This window comes from Aquarana catesbeiana, linkage group LG09, assembly GCF_042186555.1.
Source record: "Aquarana catesbeiana isolate 2022-GZ linkage group LG09, ASM4218655v1, whole genome shotgun sequence".
NCBI classification, from domain to species: Eukaryota; Metazoa; Chordata; class Amphibia; order Anura; family Ranidae; genus Aquarana; species Aquarana catesbeiana.
In genome coordinates this window covers 70,787,447-70,810,889 of record NC_133332.1, presented here as the reverse complement: position 1 = coordinate 70,810,889, position 23,443 = coordinate 70,787,447, and the positions used below count along the sequence as shown (strand labels likewise).

The following is a 23,443-nucleotide window of genomic DNA, read 5'->3' as shown; positions in this document are numbered from 1 at the left end:
TTCTAGTGTAATGTCCCACATGAACAAGTGTAAACCACATTACTGACCCTAATTCTTCCAACCAGACCTGGTCAGGGGTGACCAGGCCCATCCTTGTTTAGATCACTCCCTTCACAATTAGCGATTTCTTTATTATCTCCCCTTGACAAAGAGCTCATTGTACTGGAAATGTTAGAGAGCTTTGCATCTTCCTTCTGGTATGTATGCACTTTCCTTCTGCACTTGTGCTCTGGTACACAGGACTTTATTTCTAATCTTTTAGAAGAGTTTAGCGATACTTAAAAATGTGGACAGCTTAAAGCTGAACTCTGAGCATTAAAATCACAAATCAATGCAGCTCCGTAATCATTAATACATCATTACTTGTACCTGACTTGCAGTCTAATGTACAGCAGAGCTCAGGGAAGGGAAGAGAGAAGCAGCACAAGAAGCCTCTTAGGTGTGCTGTAGTGTAAGGTATAAGTGGAGAGAACAGAGTGACAGAGACATGAGCTCATCAGTGTACTGATCTCCTTTTAGGGCTCCTTCATACTTGTGTGAACACGTGCGTTTTTCTGCACTAGAAAAACCCAGATCTCTGCAGCAGTGGCGGCTGGTGCTCACTATTTTGGGGGCCGGCACACCCAACACTCCCCCCCCCCCCCGCCACGGGAGACAGGCGGTGGGGCACCCAACACCCAGCAGTCGGGCGGTGGCAGCGATCACACCCCCCCCCACGGGACACGGGGACGACGACGGCGGTCACCCAAGAAGCTGCCTAACATTATGGAGGCATGGAGAAGTCCTAAGACTCTCTGCCCAATAAGGGCTTCCTGATTGTCCGCGAGGAGAATGAGGAAGAATAGCGAATATTCATTCGCTAGTGCCACACAACTGAGTGGGATCAGGGCACAGTGCTCTGCGCCCCGAGCCCACCCTGTTTGAAGCCTATTAGAGCCTCTGGCTCTAATCACATGCTTCAAAAAAGCACACCCCCGCCATTGGAATCCATGTGTCTGGCGCCCTGTATGTAGATCAGTGGCCTGGAGCATGGATGGGGGAAGGGGGGCGCCCCTTATGGAGCGGCCGCCACTGCTCTGCAGAGGCACAAAGTACAGAGCAGTAAAACAAAAATAGAAAGTTACATTTGAGTGCAGTAATTTAAGCGCATACGCATATTTAAGCACCTACAGGCACGTATATTGCAACACCAGACATGTGCACAATGGAAAAATGTGTTTTGTTTCAGATAGATTCATTAAGGTTACTAATTTTGTTAATTAGTTTCAGAATTTGTTTAGTTTTGTTTAATATCTAACGATTCGAATTTGGATCGACCGAAAAATGATCAACTGAAACCTGTGTGAGGAATAGCTGGTTGTTAAGGAGCAGGCCGGTAAGCCGGATGCCGCACTCTTAAAAACCGATGACTCATTAGCTGTCAGCGGGCTTCCCCGCCGAGAGCTGAAATGTAAACAAAAGAATGCCGGAAATAGAAAATTCAGGAAAAAAAAACAGCATGGGGTTCTGCCAATCCATACCAGACCCTTTAGGTCTGCTATGGGTTTTAAGGGGAACCTCAGGCCAAAATGAAAAACAAAAATACAGTTACCAGTCCATAACAGACCCTTATCCAAGCATGCAGCCCGGCAGGCCAGGAAAGGAGGGGGACGAGCGCGTGCCCCCCACAAACTATACCAGGCCACATGCCCTCAACATGGGGGGGTTGCTTTGGGGCACCATGTTGATGGGGACAAGGGCCTCTTTCCCACAACCCTGGGCTGTGATTGTAGGGTTTGCGGGCGGGGGGCTTAGGGGGTCCCCAGATCTCCCCCCTCACCCAAAAAGTGAATAAAGACACTACACAGGTTTTTTACAATTCCTTTATTAAAAAATAAAGAACAATGTCCTTTGGTGTAGATCTATCGTCAATCAGGCCATCTTCCGAACCGATGGACCTGAAAAAAAGAAAAGAAAAAAAAAGCCCCGGCCTCGTCAAAGGCTCCCGCCGTCTGCCTGCTCCGCCATCTGACATTTCTTATATAGCGCATTAATGCGCATTTATACAAGTTCTTTGCAGAACATTTTACTCAGGATCTTTCTGTCAACAAGATCCTGTAAATTATTAGTATTTTACAGGATCAGTAAATTATTACGTCTGTGTGCAACTTGCCATAGACAAAGAGCAACGTGTAAGTAACGTATATCAACCACTCAGTAGTTATATTACATTGTTCTGTCTACTCTGAATTAGGTTAGCATGAAATCCAAATCTCCCGGGGATCAGTATGTCCTGACAATTAAACCTGTGCATTGCTGTGTTCTTATTTACCTTCTCTGAGCATTATGTGCATCACTGAAAGATTTATTCCTGCAAACAACCTCCAGAAAAAAATAGTTTCATGTCATAAATGCTATGTATTTCCAAACAAAAAATGTAGCTGTAATTTAAACAGATGCTATGGGCTCATGCACATGGCTGTAAAGGGCCATACAGCATCCAGAACCTCCGCAAAACCTTACTCGGGTTATAACTGCCCATAGGCATCAATGAGAAGGTGCGGCTGTACATGGTTTTGCGCTGGAGGCGGCTATAAGCATGCGCACAGACCTATGCTCAAAGCAGAGATAGGTGCTACAATATATTTTGTCCTGTGTTGCAAAGCACATAGGATTACTTCTTTGACTTAATAGCTTTGTGTTCCTCCCGGCATTTTTGTGTGCCTGGGAGGGACAGGTGCAGCGGCCAGCCCAGCTGTCTGCAGCCTGTCAAATCCTATGACAGACTGAGGCTGGAAGGGGCTGAACGCTGTACCAAGTAGTACTCACATTTAGGGCCCCATGCATTCAGGTCTTCTGCGTTCCAGGCATTTGTCCCTAAAAGCATAGGTCCACTCGGTACATGAACATTTCTCCATGTTTCATCCCTTTACAGGAGCTACAAGTAGAGAAAAATACCTGTTGATCTCCCAGAAATCCACGCACCTTCTAATACCTATTGTGGACTGAGTGGTGTCAGCCCTGCCCAGTTTTCTTTTGCTAAACTACTTAGGCCCAACAACTCTCAGATCTCCACAAAATAAGGACTAATCATTCTGCAGACCCAAAATGGACTGGGATGGATGAATACTTTCCTTGAGATAACACAGGAAGAGAGCACTGGACACAGAACAACTCTACATTTCTGAAATGACCCACAAGGAGGGAGCATATAAGCTTATTGTTAGGGCTCATTCACATGGGTGCTCAGCCCTGTGCAGACCCCAGAGCTGTTTGTTTCTCACAGATCAACAGGTATTTTTCTGTTTTTGCAGAGAATTTAAATGGATGAAACAGATAAGGGATGAAGGAGAGAGGGAACTCTGAGTAGGTAGTTTGGGGTCCCTGTTGTGTCAGTTGGATGTCACGTTCCTCATGACCAGAAAGATCTGTGAATGCAGTGATGGGACTACAGCATTGTTGGGAATGCTCCCCTAGGAAAGTACCGTATTTATCGGCGTATAACACGCGCCAGCGTATAACACGCACCCCAATTTAGGAGGGAATTTTAAGGAAAAAAAACTTTTAGGAGGGAAGTTGAAGGGAAAAAAACTTACATTTAAATGCCCATCATTGCAGCCTTCTCAGTGCAGCCTTGCCCCAGTGCAGCCATGTCAGTGCAGCCTTGTCAGTGCAGCCTTGTCAGTGCAGCCTTGTCAGTGCAGCCATGTCAGTGCAGCCATGTCAGTGCAGCCTTCCCCAGTGCAGCCTTGTCAGTGCAGCCTTCCCCAGTGCAGCCTTCCCCAGTGCAGCCTTGCCCCATTGCAGCCGTCGATCCCCTGTCCCTGCCATATTGGGCTTCAAAATCGCCGACCGCGATTTGAAAATGGCGCCGCCGGCGCCGAAATACACAGAGCCGGTCCTCGGCTCTTTCCGGCGGCTCTCATTCATTTTCGGCTCCACTCGTAGTCCCGAGCGGAGCTATCCGAACCTAGCCGAGTAGGTTCGGATAGCTCCACCATTGCCATCAATGCAGCAGCCTCACCATTGTCATCAATGCAGCAGCCTCACCATTGTCATCAATGCAGCAGCCTCACCATTGCCATCAATGCAGCAGCCTCACCATTGCCTTTAATGCAGCAGCCTCACCATTGCCACAGTGCAGCCTGATCGAACAGAACAGTGGTCCAATGGCGGCCCAGGAGACGGGGCTTCCTATTACAGAGGCCGCCAAGTAAACAGGAGATTCTCACTGAATGTAATCTGACGGCGCTCATCCCACCCCGCTCCCTGTCCCCTCTGAGGCAGCTAAAATTGAAGTATTGGCGTATAACACGCACATGCTATTTGCACCCGATTTTTATGGTAAAAAAGTGAGTGTTATACGCCAATAAATACAGTAACCACTTATTGTGATCTGAGTCATTTAAGTGTGACAAGCATGCAACAAAATAAAAACATTAAGAAGGGGGCAAATACATTTTCACATAGGGTCAGGCAGGTTTGGACAGCTTTTTTCCCCTAACCACTTCCATTACCGGGCACTTAAACCCCCCTCCTGCCCAGGCCAATTCTCAGCTTTCAGCACTGTCACATTTTGAATGACAATTGCGTGGTCATGCTACACAAATAGAGCTTTCTTTTGTTGGTATTTAAACATTGCTGGGTTTTTTCTTTTTTGCTAAAAAAAAGACCAGGAACTAAAAAAAAAAAAATAAATAAACAGTTTCATAGTTCGTTATAAAATTTTGAAAGCAGGTCATTTTTCTCCTACATCGATGTGTGCTGATGAGGCAGCACTGATGGGCACTGATAGGCTGCACTGGTGGGCACTGATGAGGCGGCACTGATAGGTGGCACTGATAAGCGTCACTGAAGGGCACTGATGGGTGGCACTGATGGGCACTGGTAGGCAGCACTGATAAGTGACACTAATGATGAGGCACTGATGGGCACTGGTTGGCAGCACTGATGGGCATTGATAGGTGGCACTGGTAGGCATTGATAGGTGGCACTGGTGGGCACTGGTAGGTGGCACTGGTAGCCAGCACTGATATGCACCTGTAGGTGGCACTGGCAGGTGGCACTGGAGGGCACTGCATAGCAGCAATGCCTCTCCCTGTTCCTCTCCCTGTTCAGTACCGATATCCCTCTGTCGGCTTTTTTTTTCCACTCACGCTATCAGCTAGAGGGGAAACAAAAAAGCTGATTACCGATTTTCTGTTTACATTATGTGATCAGCTGTCATTGGCTGACAGCTGATCACATGGTAAGGAGCCGGCATCGGTCTCATTGATTCAGTGATCACAGAGCGCGCCATACACGCCCCGCAGGGAGCATGTAGACAGTTCATGCATGGGAGGACATCTATTGATGGCCTCCCGACAATTAAGGCCTGCGCTGTCGCCGTCATTCGGCTATAACACGGGTGGGAGGAGGTTAATAAATGAAATAATCGCCTAAAAACTGCATTTTGTATTCTACTCCAATTTGTGCTAAAAGGTTTTCCGTTCCTAATCTCAGAAATTTGGAAGATATGGCTATCAAATAGCAGTATATCTTTGGAGAACTTGTACCAGCTATAGCATGGAAAATTAACCCTTTCACCTGGCTATTAGCATAGGCTTGCGCACAGGGTGTGCCTTGGCTGCATACAGCACTGATTCCCTCTACTGCCCAGCCTCCTTGTGCCAACCCCCACAGCACTGCCAGCTTCCATCCTCTACTCTCCAGCCAGGTGCTGTGTTTACTATGCTTCAGTTTGTGAAGTACAGGAAGTCACTCAGCACAGAGCACTTCCCATTCAATCATTGTCCAGTGTAACTGAGGCTGCGGAGAGAGGGACTGAGGATTCTCTGTCCTCAGTCCCTTTCTCTGTCTCAAAAGTGAGACATCAGGGGTCTGTTTAGACCCCTGATATTTTGTGAAAGCCCCCCAACAGCGCTAATAAAAAAAATGGTGAAAAAAAATAGTAAAAATAATAAAAATAAAAAACTACTGACACTGTCCTCTGCCCTACTGATAATATACACACATGCATGTGTGTTTGAGCTCTGGGGTGCACACCCTAGAGTAATAGGCTGTGCACACCTATGGTCATTAGTAAAGTCATGCCACCCACCCCATAAGCCTGGGACCATGTTGGAGTAAACTATAACCTGTCAGCTTCTACTACATCACTTTGGAAGGTTCTTTATGTAGCAACTGGCCCAGATCATAGTACTTTAAGTACTCAGTCTGCTGTAGGGGGTCACTGATCTGGAGTGGCATGTCTTATGTGCTAATTTTTTTTTTTAATTGGCACATAAGACCTAGAAGCTGATTGGTTACTATGCACAGCTGTACCAGATTCTGTGCACACCAACTTTAGTAAATCTCCCCCAGGGTGTCAGAAGGAGAGCAGAGATCAGCAAAGGCCTTCATCACAGAAGCAGGATGTGAGGAAGAGGGAGATTAGTTGACTGTTTACAGAAGACACATGAGCTCAAAAAAAATCTGCCTATAGGCTTCCATAATGACCAGATGTTGGGGGAAAAGAGACACAAATTAGCTCTCTAACTGAACCATGGTTGAGTGCACTCTGCTTTCCTGCTTTCCCAGGGAAGATTAACTGTTCGCTGGCTGGAAAAGCTCTAACACTGATAAGACTCTGCATGGTACTTTGATATCTGGACACTTCCCACAATCCCCTGGTTGCCAATTCACTGCCAACTGCTCTTCTTTCAAATCTTATTTGCTCAGTTTTTCAAGTGACCACATGTTTTCAAATGTGGGGTAAAACAGAGGAACCTCACTCCACCCCTATTGCTCCTCTTTTTTCCAGGTAATCCACAATACATAATCACACAGCCAGCGATCCAGCTGTGTTCTGTAGGGATCAGCTGCGCTGCTACTGCATACCAGGACCTGTGCCGCCATCTTCATGCATGACATCATCAGGAGACTGGCGGGGGTGGTGGGGTCTGCTGTGGTCTGGGCTGCGTGGTCAGGGCTTTTTCGAAAAGCCAGTGGTGAATGTGCCCCTGAAGTGGCAGTTCAGGGGTGCCGTATAGTCACGGTGTGAAAGCACTTGATTTTATGGCACCATGGTCACTTCACCACAACACATGTTTTTCGCACCTGCCTCTTGGGCCGGGCCTTTTGGCCAGGACCAGGGGAAATTTTTATGCCTGGCCGGAGGGCCGGCCATTGTATAGCACAATGGCCACTTTCACTCTCCCATCTCACTATCTTCCCCACTCTTTCTTTTACCCCTGTTTGTCACCTTTTTGTCTTTTTTTTGGTTGTCTTTGTATACACGTTTTGTCACTGTGTGGCGAGTAGGGTGTGGGTCCTCGGGCCTACTCTGAAAGTCTTGGGAGGGGGTGGACATAGGCCTTTTGGCTTGGTTCGCCCTCTCCTTTGAGGGGTCTCTCTTCGGGAGAGCCCCACTGTACTTGGGTTGGTCTGCTTCGGCAGTCCTTCCAGTTGTGGGGGTCCGCCTGGTTTCGGCCGGATGGACCCTTTGTCTGAGTACCTCAGTCCCTGTCTGGAGCCTAACGCCCCGGGGGATCAGGGTAAGGTCCTTCCCTAGTGGAGGACTCTGTACACCCGTTGCACGTTTTTGTGTTTCACTCTCTATGTGTGGGCACTTTTTTTTGGCACCGGGTGGAAGTTTTTGAGGTGTGTTTTGCACGCCACTGGCTTTTCAGTAAAAAAAAAAAAAATCATCAGGAGACTGGCTGTCTCTTCTTGGTCCTTCCAGCCAATCCCCTGATGACACACTGTGGTGTATCATCAGGGGGCTGGCTTTAAGTACCAGTAATAGACAATCAACCCCCTGATGATGTGTAACAGTGCATGAAGTAGAATTGCTCGCGACCTTCTGATGGTGCAGTAGAATACCCCATGCCCTCTTGGGATGTGACCGTGGGCATCCCGGGAGGCTGTGGGTAGCAACATGTCATTCTCACCTAGAAAAGCACATAGGAAGTGAAGGGAAAGTTTCCAAAAAAAGTTGATTACAAAAGCACTTTTTTAGTTGTGGGAGATGGTGGGGTGAGATAGCAGAAAGTGGTTGGAGAGGGGAAAGGTACGCTTTTTAATCTCATTATATATAGAACCCCTTTGTAAGCTCCAAGTTGATCTGATTGAAGCTTAGGATTCGGAATTGAATAATATCCATGCCCCCATGTGATACACTTGAGTCTGATCATTGGCTGCTCAAGCCCCAGCACTGCATTGTGGGAGAAAGAAGATAACATCACAGGCTCTCTAAAGCTTGCCATGCATTATACAATCTTCTTATTCAATTTCCTTTAGATTTACCTTCAACAATGTAGTGCAAGGGCATTCCTGATTGCCTACAAATTTAAAGTGTTTAGGTTTGACCCAGTGTTGCCAACCTACCAGATTGAAATTTACTGACACAACACCCCAAATTTCCTGGCACAGCCACGTTTTTACTGGCATTCCCAAAACTTACTAAATTACAGTTTTAAGTGCAAATTTTAGAATTTAGGCTACAAACAAGTACAGTATGCAATTAGCAATGTGATTTAAGGTAGATATTAGGGCAAAAAACATATTTCTTATTTTATTTTCGATATAGTAAGTAAGTAGCTTAGGGACAGGAGGGTAAGAAATTAGAATAGGAAGGCACACATACACACATGAAGTTGACTCTCACAGTGACAATGACAGAAGTGTGCAGCAGCACAGATGATGCTGACTTCTCCCTAGCATGACATGTCCTCTCCTGAGTCACAGTGACAGTCTCTCTCCAAGCTAGGTGGTCCCTTCAGTCCACTCCAGTCTAAACAGCACTGACAGTCCCACAGCACTCCTGACCTGCCCTGCTCCTTTCCTGCAGAGCCACACATGAGGCTCTGGCCGCTCTGCTTGGCTCCCTTGCACCATGACATTACACGCTCAGGCACCGCCTCTATAGCTGCCCAAACACACTGTAGCAGGCACTTGGATGGTCTCGGCCAGTATGCGATGCATACTAGCACATAATGCCTTTACTTTGCAGGTAAGAAAAAAGAAGAAAATAAAAAGCTGAGTTTGCTCCCTCTTTAATGTGCTTCTTCTTGAGCCACTCCTTTGTTGCATTGGTGGTATGGTTTGGGTCATTGTCACCTATGATAAAAATGATAGACCCTTCATTTCTTTGTAAGTGGGAAAACATACAAAATCTGCAGGGGAGCAAATAATTATTTTCCCCACTGTGTATCTTTTGGATGTACTTTTTTCTTTACTAAATGTCCTATGGAAAAATTGGAAAACTGGATATGTAGAATAAAACTTTTATTGTATATTGATGTTTATGGGTTTTTTTCCTTTTATACCACAAGTATCCCCCTTTTTTATTTCTTCTTCTGTTGAATAGCTTGAGATAACCCATTTATAGAGAGAATAATAGTGGTCAGGCAAGGTACTTCAACAGGTCTGATTGCTATTTCCCAGAGACCAGTTGGGGTGGCATCTGGTGCCTATAGGTGTGAGATCAGAGTCAAAATTTGTGTATTAGTCTTTTCTAGGCCATTCACTCCCAAAGTTTTTGTGAAGCCCATGTTTAACATAGAAAAAAAAACTGGCCTTATTTGTCTTATACGTTTTTAATAAAAACGAATCCAAACTGAAAGACGTTCACTGCTGGGGAGGAAGTTTTGAAGACCGGAGTCGAGCACCACTGGTCCATACAAGTCTCTGGCATGGCTGAGTCAGTCATGAATAGTACAATATGTGAAATTAGGACTGCTGTAATCCAATTCATGGATTCTGAACGGAAACACTTCATATGTCAACCAGAATGAACTTGAAGACAGACATGGTTCTTAGAACAAAATCACATTAGATCAGAATCACATGTAAAGGAAGCAATTAAAATGGAAGAGGGTTCCAAGATGGAATCAAAAGCAGGCAGAATCTCAAGAGGCTTGTCTCTCTACACAATTTTCCGTACATTTATATCCACTACTGTTTTATTGAAAATATGTATATATAGACAGAATGCATGCCTGTAGCAACCAATCAGGTTAATCCTAAAAAAAGAAAAATGGTTGATGTGAGCAAAATGAACAACTTCAAGATTAATAATTTATAAAGCTGCTCATAGATGGATCAAAAGTTGGCTGGTTCAGCAGGAACTGATTTTTCAATTGAATTCTGTACAACCACCCTGCTGAAAAATTTCTTTACGATCAGCACCTCTGTTTATTTTGAGGGTGGGGAAGTTTCCCAACTGTCAGACTTTAATGACACAGCGGAAGAAACCCGAGGTGGATGGGGGAAACAGGCCAGTTTTTTTCTTGTTCAACCTGGTTAAAATGAAAAAACCGACCCATCAATGGCCAGCTTAAAGCGGGGGTCCACCTATCTATCGTTTTTTTTTTTTTGAGTTCATTCACAAACTTTTCTTCTCAGCATTACATACTCACATATTGTGTGTAATATGTCCGCCTGTGTCAGATTTCGTCGGAAAGAATAACTTATATTATTCACTGCAGGCGATTTCCATCTTCATTGTGGGCATTTGAAGCCCACAAGCATTTATTTCCTGGATGTGGTGAATGCTGTGCTCCCAGCATTCACTGCTCATTCCCGCACATGCTCAGTGGCATCCTGGGAAGCCTGAGACTAGCTCCCAGGAGTCTGGGAGAGGCTAGAAACACGCCTACTCCCACGGGAGGAGAACCAGGAAGTGCAAAGAAGAATAGAAAAATAAAAGGTAATTACGGCGATTTAAAATTTTTTAAACGGCATGTCAGCATCAAGGCAAGGAAGAGAATACATACAGATATTGTTCAAAATTTGGGTGGAACCCCGCTTTAAGTGTACAGTTCTGATGACTGAAAGTATGTGTATGTTCAGTATACAAAATCCTTCTTCTCATTTCTTTAACATGGGGAAGGCGTTCTGTAGTGCACAGAAATAGCTGGGAATAATGTAACTGATAACAGTCAGCACAGGCAGAGAAAGTTGACCACTCACAAAATGAGAAGAATTTAACATGTATTTTGTGCACTTATTAAACAGATACTGCAAAACATTTTCAATTGTGCTATTAAAAAGATTAAAAGGGAGGAAAAAAAAAAGTTAATTCTTAAGGTTTTCAAACACTTGAAGCCAAATGCTGTGCAGATTTTTGAAAACCTGATCGCATCTTGACCGGTGACCACAACATCCGTAGCTTGTGTTCAAAAGCCCAGTGTGAATGACTTTTGGTGGGATTAATTGGGATTAATGTCTATGAAGTTTACTCACATAGTCTAGGACAAGCATCCTTTGCCACATCTAAAACTATCCCAACATAGCCACATGGAGAATGGTTATTTTCCATTGAACTGCTTCCCAGGAACAGTGGTATTTTTTTGGCATGCAAAAATAAAATATGTCCTGTAAAATATGTTGTGTGCTATTTTAATTTAGGGGTAAGCGAAATAAAATAAAACATTGTGTAGTGTCAAAAAAGGAAGTATCTGATTGTATAATGGTCTATTTATTTTCAAGAAGGATAATTATAATGCATTGAATTGTGGACTTTATTACAATAAGACTTAGACATATAACAAATAGTATGCACACATCATAAAATTAAAGAGGAAGTAAACCCTGATGGGTTTACTTCCTCTTTGTTTCCCGGTAAAGCATAATGGGCTACTATGACACAGAAGCCTGCGATGTCACCGATGTCCCCTCTGCTACGGAGCGTCCATCTTCTTTCCGGGTATTGTGGCTCCGGCGCTGTGATTTGCCGGAGCCGCAATGACGTCACTAAAGGCATATCGCCGTTAGCAGCGGCATTCTCAGTGCGCCTGTGCGCCGCTGTCTATGGCGCATGCACCGTAGACAGCGGTGCCTCTCTTTTTTGCAAATATCTCCTAAACCGTGTAGGTTTAGGAGATATTTCTTGGACCTACAGGTAAGCCTTAATCTAGACTTATCTGTAGGTCAAAGTGGTCTGTAAGGGTTTACCACTTTAAAGTATATGTAAACTCAAAATCCGTTATCAGTATGTTTTTCTTCATGTCTTGCTGTATACAGTTCTTTTAGGCAAATCATTTTTTGTGAATTTATTGCAAAGACTTAGGCCCCTTTCACACAGGCTTTCCGATCAGGTCCACCTGTCAGTTTTTTAGGCAGACCTGATCGGACGCTCCATTCACTTCTATGGAACAGCGGATGTCAGCAGTGACATGTCTGCTGACACCTGCTGCTATCCCATCTGATCCTGTCTGTGAAATCCAGATGGAAATCCAGATGGATGGTAACAATATTTTCCATCCATCTTGAGGATCGGATGAAAATGGACGGGCGGTCCGTTTTCATCCAATCTCCCCATCGCTGGACTCTGACAGGTCCGTCTCAGGACAGTGAGTGGAGACGGTCCTGTCATCCTCCTGCTCAGCAGAGATCAGCGGATCAATCCCCGGCTGAGCAAGAAGACAAGCCCATGTGAAAGGGGCCTTACCTGTAGAGCATGTCAATAACACCATTTCCTGCTGCAGGCTGGCAACACAAAGCCACTGCCACACAATCAGCATCAGTATTGTCAGGCTGTGGTGAGTGCTCTTTAAAGTGGAGTTCCACCCAAAAATGGAACTTCCACTTTTTGGAATCCTCCCCCCTCCGGTGTCACATTTGGAACCTTTCAGGGGGGAGGAGGGAGCAGATACCTGTCTAATACAGGTATTTGCTCCCACTTCCTGGCATAGATCACTGCGGTGATTGCAGTGACCTACGCCACTTCCGCCGCCTACCCCGTGAGACACAGAATACAGCAGGGACCTGTGAGGATGTACAGCGCGGCTCACGCATGCGCAGTAGGGAGCCAGGAAGTGAAGCCGCACGGCTTCACTTCCTTATTCCCTCACCGAGGATGGCGGCGGCAGCAGCCGAGAGCCAAAGGACGGATCGGCTTCGGCTGCCGACACCGCGGACTCCCTGGACAGGTAAGTGTCCATATATTAAAAGTCAGTAGCTGCAGTAGTAGCTTTTTTCAGCAAACCTCCGCTTTAAGTTCAATATTGGTCACTGGGTTGCTTATTAGGTCTGTCCAATAGGCAGCCCAATGGCCAATGAATGATGGCCATAGGTGGGCTGCAATTCATTTGATTCAGCAGGGACTGTCCGAAATTCGATCCATGTGTGGCCACTGCAGTTGAACAGAAGTTGATTGATAAATCAACAACCTTGTTGGATAAGCCACGGTACACACTATACTGTAACCCGCATTTAATTCACACAGAAACCACATCGCATTCCTGTGCAATTCATATACGATTTACTGTGGTGCGATTTGAGCCCATTCATTTTGAATGGGCTCAAATCGCACCAAAGAAGTGCAAGCACCTTTTTTGGAGCCGCACCGCAACCAGATCGCATGGTTGTTTTGCACCATGTGATCAAGTGCAGACAAACCACACTGCATTTGCCATACATTTGGGGTTCCCTTAAATATGTATTGACACCTGCAGCGGATTGCACTGTGGTGTGGGAAACACCCAGGGATCGCTGCGTTTTCCATTCTGCATATGTGTGAACCTAGAGCCACTTCATTAATGACTGCAGCCAATGGCAGCGGGAGAGTCGGTGACAGGGTCTCTTGAGCAAACTGACAAGTTCATCTTGTTGTGTAAGGCTCTGTTTCCACTACTGCTAGTTGTTGTGTGACTTGACACATGTGAAGTCGCATAACAAGTCAAAATACATGTATTTCAATGGTCCCCGTTCTAATTAGTGTGACTCAAGTCGCAGCGACTCCAAAAAAGGTTTTTGTACTACTTTGTTGCGACTTCGGTGCAACTTGTTCTCCCATGGCTCTCACCAGTCACATGACATTGCATCAAAAATCCCATTGCAAAGTCTCACTGTAAATCACATGACTTTGGGGCCGCAATAGTGGAAACCGAGCCTAAATTGGATCAATTGTGTTTTTCTAATCACACCCTCTCCACTCTAATGCATCATCAGCCAGGCAGGAAAGTACCCAACACTTCCAGGTATGGGAGTTCCCAAGTCACTGCCCAACTTCTCCACAATATGAACCCTTGATGCCTGGGCACCCAATCTTAGGCTGGAGTGTGGTCATGTAGAGACACAGAAAATACACACAGCTGTTGTGTAAGTTTTAACTTTTTTCAGCAAGTTGAAACCTACACTGGAATTTCAGGTGTGCTAACAGCCATCAGAACATTTGGGAAAACAGTGGACGATAAGTATGTGTACCTTATGCTCTATACAGCAAAGAAGACCTGTCACTTTGTAAATTGTCTATTGTAAATATAAGGTAACAAAACTTCTACATTTCCTCATCAATCAATGGTGATGTGCTTTTAAAAAGCGAAAGAAAATTTGACATTGTCCACAGAACACCATAATCCTGTTTCAAACAGACAGTTCCCTTTTCAAGGTCCCATCTCCTACAGTAAAACCTTGGTTTGCGAGCATAATTCGTTCCAGAAACATGCTTGTAATCCAAAGCACTTGTATATCAAAGCATTTTTTTTACAGGGTATAAGGCCCCTTTCACACGATCGGACCGTTCAGGTCCGCCTGTCAGTTTTGACGGCGGACCTGAACGGGCGCTCCATGTTAGCCTATGGAGCGACGGATGTCAGCGGAGACATGTCCCCTCCTGACATCTGACCCGGTCTGATCCGCAAAAGTCAGACGGATGGCCCTACGTCCAGATCCGTCGCTGGCGGATTGGATCGGGTGAGATCTGATGAAAACGGACATGCTGTCCGTTTTCATCCGATCCCTCCATAGGCGGGAGCGGCGCCTGACAAGCCCCTCCCTGCTCAGTGAGCAGAGAGGGACCTGTCATCGGCCGGCTCAGCAGAGATCAACAGAGAGATCTCCCGCTGAGCCGGCGGACCGAGGCGGGCTCCGTGGAAACGGGAGTCCGCCTCGTGTGAATGAGGCCTAAAAGAGAAGAAAGGCACCTCTGAGTGTAGCAATAAGTTGCTAAATGTTGTACCTTCATTAAATGTAACCATATTGCTACACTTAGAGGATCCTCTCTTCTTTTTTATACTCAGTTGTGACATGACGCTACTCTTATATCAAGACATTGCTTGTATATCAAGGCAAAATTTATTAAAACATTTTGCTTGTCTTGCAAAATGCTCTCAAACCAAGTTACTCTCAAACCAAGGTTTTACTGTATTTGGATGCCAGAATAATACAAAGGTTTTCTAATGAGCGTTTAGGCTGACGGTGACACCTGCACTCCTGGCCTCCTCCAGTCGGCAATCATCTGGATGCCACAAGAGTAATTTTTACTCCTTTTATTATTAGTAGTAATAAGAAATGACATTGACTTACAGTTTGGTTTCTCCTGATTCACCAGGGTGGTTTTATGGGGGACGATGGGTTTTATTTAATTGCAGATTGGCTGAATATAAACCAGTAATAATAATGTTGGGATAGCAGTACATACCGCAGGCAGTTCACAGAGCAATCTGTCCTCCATATCCATATAGTGAAAACAGAATTCAAGCATCTGAGGCCTGCATTGATCACTATCTGAATAGATCCCTGGGATATATATTGTTTACTCTCCTTACTGATTCCAGCTGAGTGTGGAGTCTCCCCCTTGGAGGTCTATATCTAATCTATTATGCAGGGCTGAGCAAACATGCCTTCAACTTGCCTTTTCAGGTTATAAGGAAATCTAGGGTACATACAAGACTAAATAAAAATTAATTAATGGGAATGCATGAGGATAAAAAAAAATTAATATATAAACAAATAAAAAATTGTCCATGGGAGTTTACTCCCACTTAAATCCGGTACTACAATGCACATGAAAGAGATTGTAAAGGTATTTTTTTTTAAATATAACAAACATAACTATACTTACCTGCTCTGTGCAATGAAAAAACGGCCACAAATCTCCTCTTCTCGGGTCCCCCCCGGCACTCCTGGGCCCTCTCTCTGTCCACTGCCCCCCATGGGACAAAACTGCACAAATATGGTGTGAGCATTGGGAAAATTGAGCATTTCCTTCACTTTGGAGAGATTGCCTCTCACTTCCTTTAGTGTCTGCAGGATGGGAAGTAAAGAGAATTCTTCCCAAAGGGACACAGAAAGCAAAATAAACACATAAATAATAAGCTGACAAGTTTTGTAATTATTCTCTACTTTATCCAAAATGAAAAAAATGACTTTTGATATACTTTCAGCTTTAATAACATCTCAAAATATGTGCTCACTGAAAACACAATATATTTCACTAAAAATGCTGCTATGGGTAAATTTATCTTTTATTTCTGTATAATACAGTTTACCAGATCTTTTATTTGTTTTTTGAACTGTTGCATTTTCTTTACCCTGCAGGACGGGGAGACCCCCATCATATCAACATGCCGGAAGGAGCCCTGAAAGGAAGCAGAGAGCGACCAGGTGAACAAGGTAAGTTTTATGTGATTTGCCTCTGATCTGCTCTGATCATTTACGCCTCACTTTGCTTTAATGAGGGGTAAATGGATACCTGTCTGGCCCTAAAAGCGGTAGTAAACCACTGTTTTTTGTTTTAAAACCTGCAAGGCAAAGTTATAATGTGCTAGTGTGCATCACATACTGGCACATTGTGTGAAACTTACCTTAAAACGAAGCCCTCCAGCGGCACGCTGTCACCGACAGGGCTTCCATCTTCACGTCTTCCTTTCCGGGTTGGCGGGCTCCGGTCCTTTGATTGGACAAGCCTTTCATTGCACATGGGAGCTGCTGTTCACTGGACAGGGCTCTGAAGGAACGGCTCAGGGCTATGAAGGAACGGCATCGGTATGCCGTTCACGTCACTGGAGGCTTCACAAGTATCTCCTAAACGGTGCACGTTTAGGAGATATTTATTGTACCTCTAGGTAAGCCTTATTATAAGCTTACCTAGAGGTAAAAATCACCAATGGAAGTTTACTCTCACTTTAACATGGGCAGCCAATTACTAGGCGAAATGGTTCAGGCATTTCAGAAGAATGAGATGCCTTGTGTTTGACAGACATTGACAGATTGATTCATTATTACTTGAGAAAATTAATGTGACAAGTGTGTGCCACTCAGGCTCCATGAACGGGGGATGTATAAGTGGGTGCCTCCACATCTGCTGATAAGAGTGCCGACAGGGGATGGAGCTCAGAGGGAAAAGGGGGGACCCCTGTTGCTGCACATTTGAATGATTCTAGGTAGGTGAGTGGAGTGGCAACTTCAGCCTGGAATCTGACCAGGCCATGCCCTCAACGTGTTTTGCTCCGCCCCTGGAGCTCCAGGGGGCGGAACGAAACATGTTGGGGCGTGGCCTGGTCGGAGTCCAGGCTGAGGTTGCCACTCCACTTACCTTCTTAGGATCCTATGTAACTATAACTGGGTACTGATATTTATATTTATATAAGTTGATCCAGGGAAAATCCGATTGCCTCTTCGGGGATCAGGAAGGAATTTTTTCCCCTGCTGCAGCAAATTGGAGCATGCTCTGCTGGGGTTTTTTGCCTTCCTTTGGATCAACTGTGGGTATAAAATTGGGTATATTGGATTGTACGATCTTTTTTATTTTATTTATTTATTGTTTTTAAGGTTGAACTGGATGGACTTGTGTCTTTTTTCAACCTAACTATGTAACTATGTAACTATCTTTCAGATGTGCGGCAACAGGGGTCAACCCCTTTTCCCTTTGAAAAAATTAATGTTATGGAAAAATTAACACATATATGGTCTGGTCTGTATAGGCAACAACTCCTTTAGTGCTCAATTTATTTATTATATACAGGCGGTCCCAGGGTTACAAACAAGATAGGGTCTGTAGGTTTGTTCTTAAGTTGAATCTGTTTGTAAGTCGGAACAGGTACATTTTTTAAGTGTAGCTCCGGCCAAAAAAAAAACATTTTTACGCTTTTTGGATAGCATAGGGAAGGGTTAACACCCCTGTAACGGTTGTTTTGCTGTCTGTCCCCCTGATCAGAAGATTTCACCTCACTTTCTGTCCCAATGACAATTGGATTTTGAAAATTTTGGATTGTTGTGGAAACAACTCTTGGTGATAGTCAAGCCTTGGTGATGTCTCCACTGATTGGCATCAGTGGAGACACCTTTTTCCCATAATAACTCTTACAGTAGTGAATTTTCCTTCCTAGGGGTAGATTTCCTCTCACTTCCTGTTGTCTTCCTCCATTTGTAAGTCGGATGTTTGTAACTAGGGGACCACTTGTATTAGGTTTGTAGAAATGCATAACCACAGAGGGCTTGGGGTGTAGGTAACTGTAACTCGACCCTAGTTATTTAGCCAATATCAATGTTAGCAAACCATCACTGTCCATAACCCTGAACTTTAGTCTTGTAACGTATCCATCTCTCTCCTAGCTGCCCCCAGGCCTTCATCTGTTAGTTCTCTGAACGGAATAGTAGCCGGGATGTCTGGCAGCTGTACCTCCGTGAATACCGTTTGTTCGGACAGCGATCGTCCGGTTAGCCTCAGTTCCTCCACCTCATCTGCCTCCTTGCAAGACAGCCATAGTTCCTTTGGAAGCAGCGGGACTCTTGGCTCTTCACAGTACTGCAGCCCCCCATATCCCCAGCAGAATGGCAGTGACATTAGCCTTGATCTTACCCCGGTGGCCCAGCTGGAGTGTGAACACAAGGGACTGCCCAATGAAAGAGCCTTCCTGGGCAGTACATGGTCTCCAATTCTACGAAAAGCCAAGGATCCAAAGGCCAAGCTTTCCCATCTGGACAGAGTGGTGCTGGAGATCCTGGAAACAGAGCAGGCTTATGTCAGAGACCTCAAAAGCATTGTAGAGGTATGACACTTTGGATTTATTGTGGCTGAAGTATTTGTATGTATAACAGTTTGTGTGCTAACGTCCCGATGAGTTGTGTTTCTTCATCCAAAGCAGATGGTGGACATATGTTCGGCAAAGTCCATGTTTTTGTTACTTTTATTTAATCGGTATCCAGACAAAGCTTGATAGTTGAGTTATGTTTTTTATTGTGAGAACAGTGCTGCAATACAACCTCACACTCTGATGTCTATAGATTGCTATTGATGTTTCGCCTACACCTAATCAAGGTTGCTTGTGAACTTCATTGGACTGTAGCCTGTATTTACTAGGAGCCTGTGAACTGTGATAGGACTGGAAAATCAATGTAATTACCATGGCAACTCATTTTTTATAAAAAGTAATATATAAGTAAAGCTAGTGAAGTCAAAACTTTGACCAGATCGGATGCAGTAGGGAACCTGTTCTGCAAAGCCTTCGTTCTTACAATCAGACTTTCCTAAGACGAGCCCCTCCCAAAATGAGTAGTTAGACCCTTTCAGTGAAGCCATATTGATGCCTGCTGCATCCTGAAAATGCCTAGTAAGATTTTCATGTTGTCTACAGTATGTATTGCACTTGACTATTTCAGGGTAGAGCGGTAGCTGCAGTTGCTGCTACTGTCAGCTAGCATCTCGACCCCCAAAAGGAGGAAGAAGTGGGACTATTACGGTACTCAAAATCAGTATACAATAATGGGTATGGAACCAAGAAATAGAATTTATTTATAAAAAATCACTTTTAATAGAAAAAATATTGATAAAAATGCAATTACACTTACAATTGTGATCATAAACAACAACACTACATATAAACATAAAAGAGGAGATACCACATAGTCTAAGCCAGTGGATTCCGCACAATTTTAGATGAAAAGTGTATGTAAAGCTTTAATTCTCGACCGGTTTCGCGGTTAGCACCGCTTCTTCAGGAGAACCATATCTACAATATGACATAAAGTAGCTTTAACATATACAAGTATATATATATATATATATATATATATATATATATATATATATATATATAGAGTATTGCAGCAAAATCATTTACAAAATATCAAAACACTCCATACAAATAAGGTAAAAATAAGGACAAGCTCACCCACTCAGGCGATTTCTGTGGGCATGCAGGACCCCATATAAATCCCCCCGCGGCGGACACAGGGGATGACAGACAGCCTCTGATGGATAAATATTTAATTAACTGATTATGAACATCACCATACTGTGATATCATAAGAAGGTGTGCCATTCCCATGTAAATACGATAAACCCGAGGTGGTGGTATAGGGAAGAACATTGTAAGGGGGAACCTTTCCTCTCCCCCCTCCCCCCCCCCCTTCCCCTTCCTCCCTCCCCATTCCTTCCCCTCCCCCCTCCCTCCCTACCTGTCCTCATTATTTCCCGTATTCCCCTCCATTCCGGTCCCCCCTAATCCTTTATTCCCCTTCCTGTTTCTCTTTCCCCCTTCCCTTCCCCCACTGGTTCCCCCTTACAATGTTCTTTCCTATACCACCACCTCGGGTTTATCGTATTTGCATGGGAATGGCACACCTTCTTATGATATCACAGTATGGTGATGTTCAGAATCAGTTAATTAAATATTTATCCATCAGAGGCTGTCTGTCATCCCCTGTATCCGCCGCGGGGGGATTTATATGGGGTACTGCATGCCCACAGAAATCGCCTGAGTGGGTGAGCTTGTCCTTATTTTTACCTTATTTGTATGGAGTGTTTTGATATTTTGTAAATAATTTTGCTGCAATACTCTATATATATATATATATATATACTTGTATATGTTAAAGCTACTTTATGTCATATTGTAGATATGGTTCTCCTGAAGAAGCGGTGCTAACCGCGAAACCGGTCGAAAATTAAAGCTTTACATACACTTTTCATCTAAAATTGTGCGGAATCCACTGGCTTAGACTATGTGGTATCTCCTCTTTTATGTTTATATGTAGTGTTGTTGTTTATGATCACAATTGTAAGTGTAATTGCATTTTTATCAATATTTTTTCTATTAAAAGTGATTTTTTATAAATAAATTCTATTTCTTGGTTCCATACCCATTATTGTATACTGATTTTGGGTACCGTAATAGTCCCACTTCTTCCTCCTTTTGGGGGTCGAGACGCTAGCTGACAGTAGCAGCAACTGCAGCTACCACTCTACCCTCTTACTTTCTTTGATTATGATATTCTGGGATGATGGTACTTATACCTATTAAAATTCTTATTGTAATATAGGCCATTTCAATTGTGTTGACTATTTCAGGCCCCACACATCACCTTTCTGATTTATAACCAGACATTTAAACAGACTGTAATGCCGCGTACACACGGGCGGACTTTTTGACCAGACTGGTCCGACGGACCAAATCCAGCGGACAATCCAAACGCGTGTGGGCTTCATCGGACCTGCAGCGGACTTTTTCGGTCAAAAATCTGACAGACTTTAGATTTGAAACATGTTTCAAATCTTTCCGACGGGCTTGAGTCCGGTCGAAAAGTCAGCTCCTCTGTATGCTAGTCCGACGGACAAAAACCGACGCTAGGGCAGCTATTGGCTACTGGCTATGAACTTCCTTATTTTAGTCCAGTCGTATGTCATCACATACTAATCCGTCGGACTTTGGTGTAATCGTGTGTAGGCAAGTCCATTCGTTGGGAAAGTCCGTCGGAAGTCCGTCGGATAGACCGTCGGGCCAGTCCGGTCGAAAAGTCCGCCCATGTGTACGCTGTATAAGGCTGCATTCACACAAGCCTCATGGTTTTTGGATGATTTAAGAAATTATCTGGGAAGTAAAGACAGACTTTATGCTTCACAGATAAAGTTCTTCTGCCTTTCAATCTACTTGTGTTTACATGCATTTAGGTGCCTTCAGAGTGTCCATCTGCCCCTGGACAAAAGGTTTAGGAGTGTGTCTATGGGAATGTTTGACCATTCTTCCAGAATTGCATTTGTGATGTTAGAGGAGAAGGCCTGGCTTGCACTCTCTGCGCTAATTCATCCTAAAGGTGTTCTATGGGGTTGAGGTCAGGACTCTGTGCAGGCCAGTCAAGTTCCTCCAGCCCAAACTCGCTCATCCACACTATATTGCCAAAAGTATTGGGCCACCCCTCCAAATCACTTGGTGGAGGGGGGATTATGGTGTGGGGTTGTTTTTCAGGGGTTGAGCTTGGACTCTTAGTTCCAGTGAAGGGAACTCTTAGGGTGTCAGCCAGTGGTGTATTTAGGTTTTGTGCTGCCCTAGGCCTGACTAAACGCATGCACCCCCCTAATTTAAATACGACCCACCCCATCCTGCCGAGGCCACACCCCTTCCTGTTTAAGACCCACCCTATCATCTGTAAACCACACCCCTTCCTCTTTAGGCTCATTTGGCACCTTTCAGGGGGGAACGGGTACCTGTTTCTGACAGGTACCCTTCCCCACTTCTGGAAAACTGCGCTGTCCCCTCTGAAGTTTGCCCCCCCTCCTCCTTCCTCCACTGGGCCATTCAGAAAGTGCAACGCGCTTCGCACATGTGCAGTAGGGAACCGGTCGGTTTCCCTTACCATGAATGATAGTGGCAAAAAACGAGAGCCAATCCGAAAATCGGCTGAGGTGTCGACATCGCTGAATCCCTGGACAGGTAAGTGTCCTAATATTAAAAGTCAGTAGCTACAGTATTTTTAGCTGCTGAGTTTTAATGCTATCACGGGGGGGGGGGGTCTCACTGTGCCCATCAAATGCAGCCACTGTGCCCATCAAATGCAGCCACTGTACCCATCAAACGCTGCCACTGTGCTATCAAACGCAGCCACTGTGCCCATCAAATGCTGCCACTGTGCTATCAAATGCAGCTACTGTGCCCATCAAACGCAGCCACTGTACCCATCAAACGCAGCCACTGTGCCCATCAAATGCTGCCACTGTGCTATCAAACGTAGCCACTGTGCCATCAAACGCAGCCACTGTGCCCATCAATTGCAGCCACTGTGCCCCATCAAACGCAGCCACTGTGCCCCATCAAACGCAGCCACTGTGCCCCATCAAACGCAGCCACTGTGCCCCATCAAACGCAGCCACTGTGCCCCATCAAACGCAGCCACTGTGCCATCAAACGTAGCCACCGTGCCCATCAAATGCAGCCACCGTGCCCATCAAATGCAGCCACCGCGCCCATCAAATGCAGCCACCGCGCCATCAAATGCTGCCACTGTGCCCATCAATCGCAGCCACTGTGCCCATCAATCGCAGCCACTGTGCCCATCAATTGCAGCCACTGTGCCCATCAAACGCAGCCACTGTGCCCCATCAAACGTAGCCACTGTGCCCATCAAACGTAGCCACTGTGCCCATCAAACGTAGCCACTGTGCCCATCAATTGCAGCCACTGTGCCCATCAAACGTAGCCACTGTGCCCATCAATTGCAGCCACTGTGCCCATCAATTGCAGCCACTGTGCCCCATCAATTGCAGCCACTGTGCCCCATCAATTGCAGCCACTGTGCCCTCAAACGCAGCCACTGTGCCCATCAAACGCAGCCACTGTGCCCATCAAACGCAGCCACTGTGCCCATCAAACGCAGCCACTGTGCCCTCAAACGCAGCCACTGTGCCCTCAAACGCAGCCACTGTGCCCATCAAACGCAGCCACCGCGCCATCAAACGCAGCCACCGCGCCATCAAATGCAG

General features: G+C 45.1%; 1 protein-coding gene across 2 annotated transcripts in view; it reads left to right on the top strand.

Annotated features, from left to right (window-relative positions):
• The window catches only part of PLEKHG2 (pleckstrin homology and RhoGEF domain containing G2), a 148,059-nt gene that overhangs the window by 44,134 nt on the left and 80,482 nt on the right, over nucleotides 1-23,443 (top strand). For both annotated transcript variants that reach the window (XM_073598777.1, XM_073598776.1), the window contains 2 exons: nucleotides 16,285-16,359; nucleotides 18,301-18,737. In XM_073598777.1, the coding sequence (XP_073454878.1) occupies nucleotides 16,311-16,359; nucleotides 18,301-18,737 (486 nt within the window). In that variant the 5' untranslated portion in view covers nucleotides 16,285-16,310. The remainder of the gene's footprint in view (nucleotides 1-16,284; nucleotides 16,360-18,300; nucleotides 18,738-23,443) is intronic.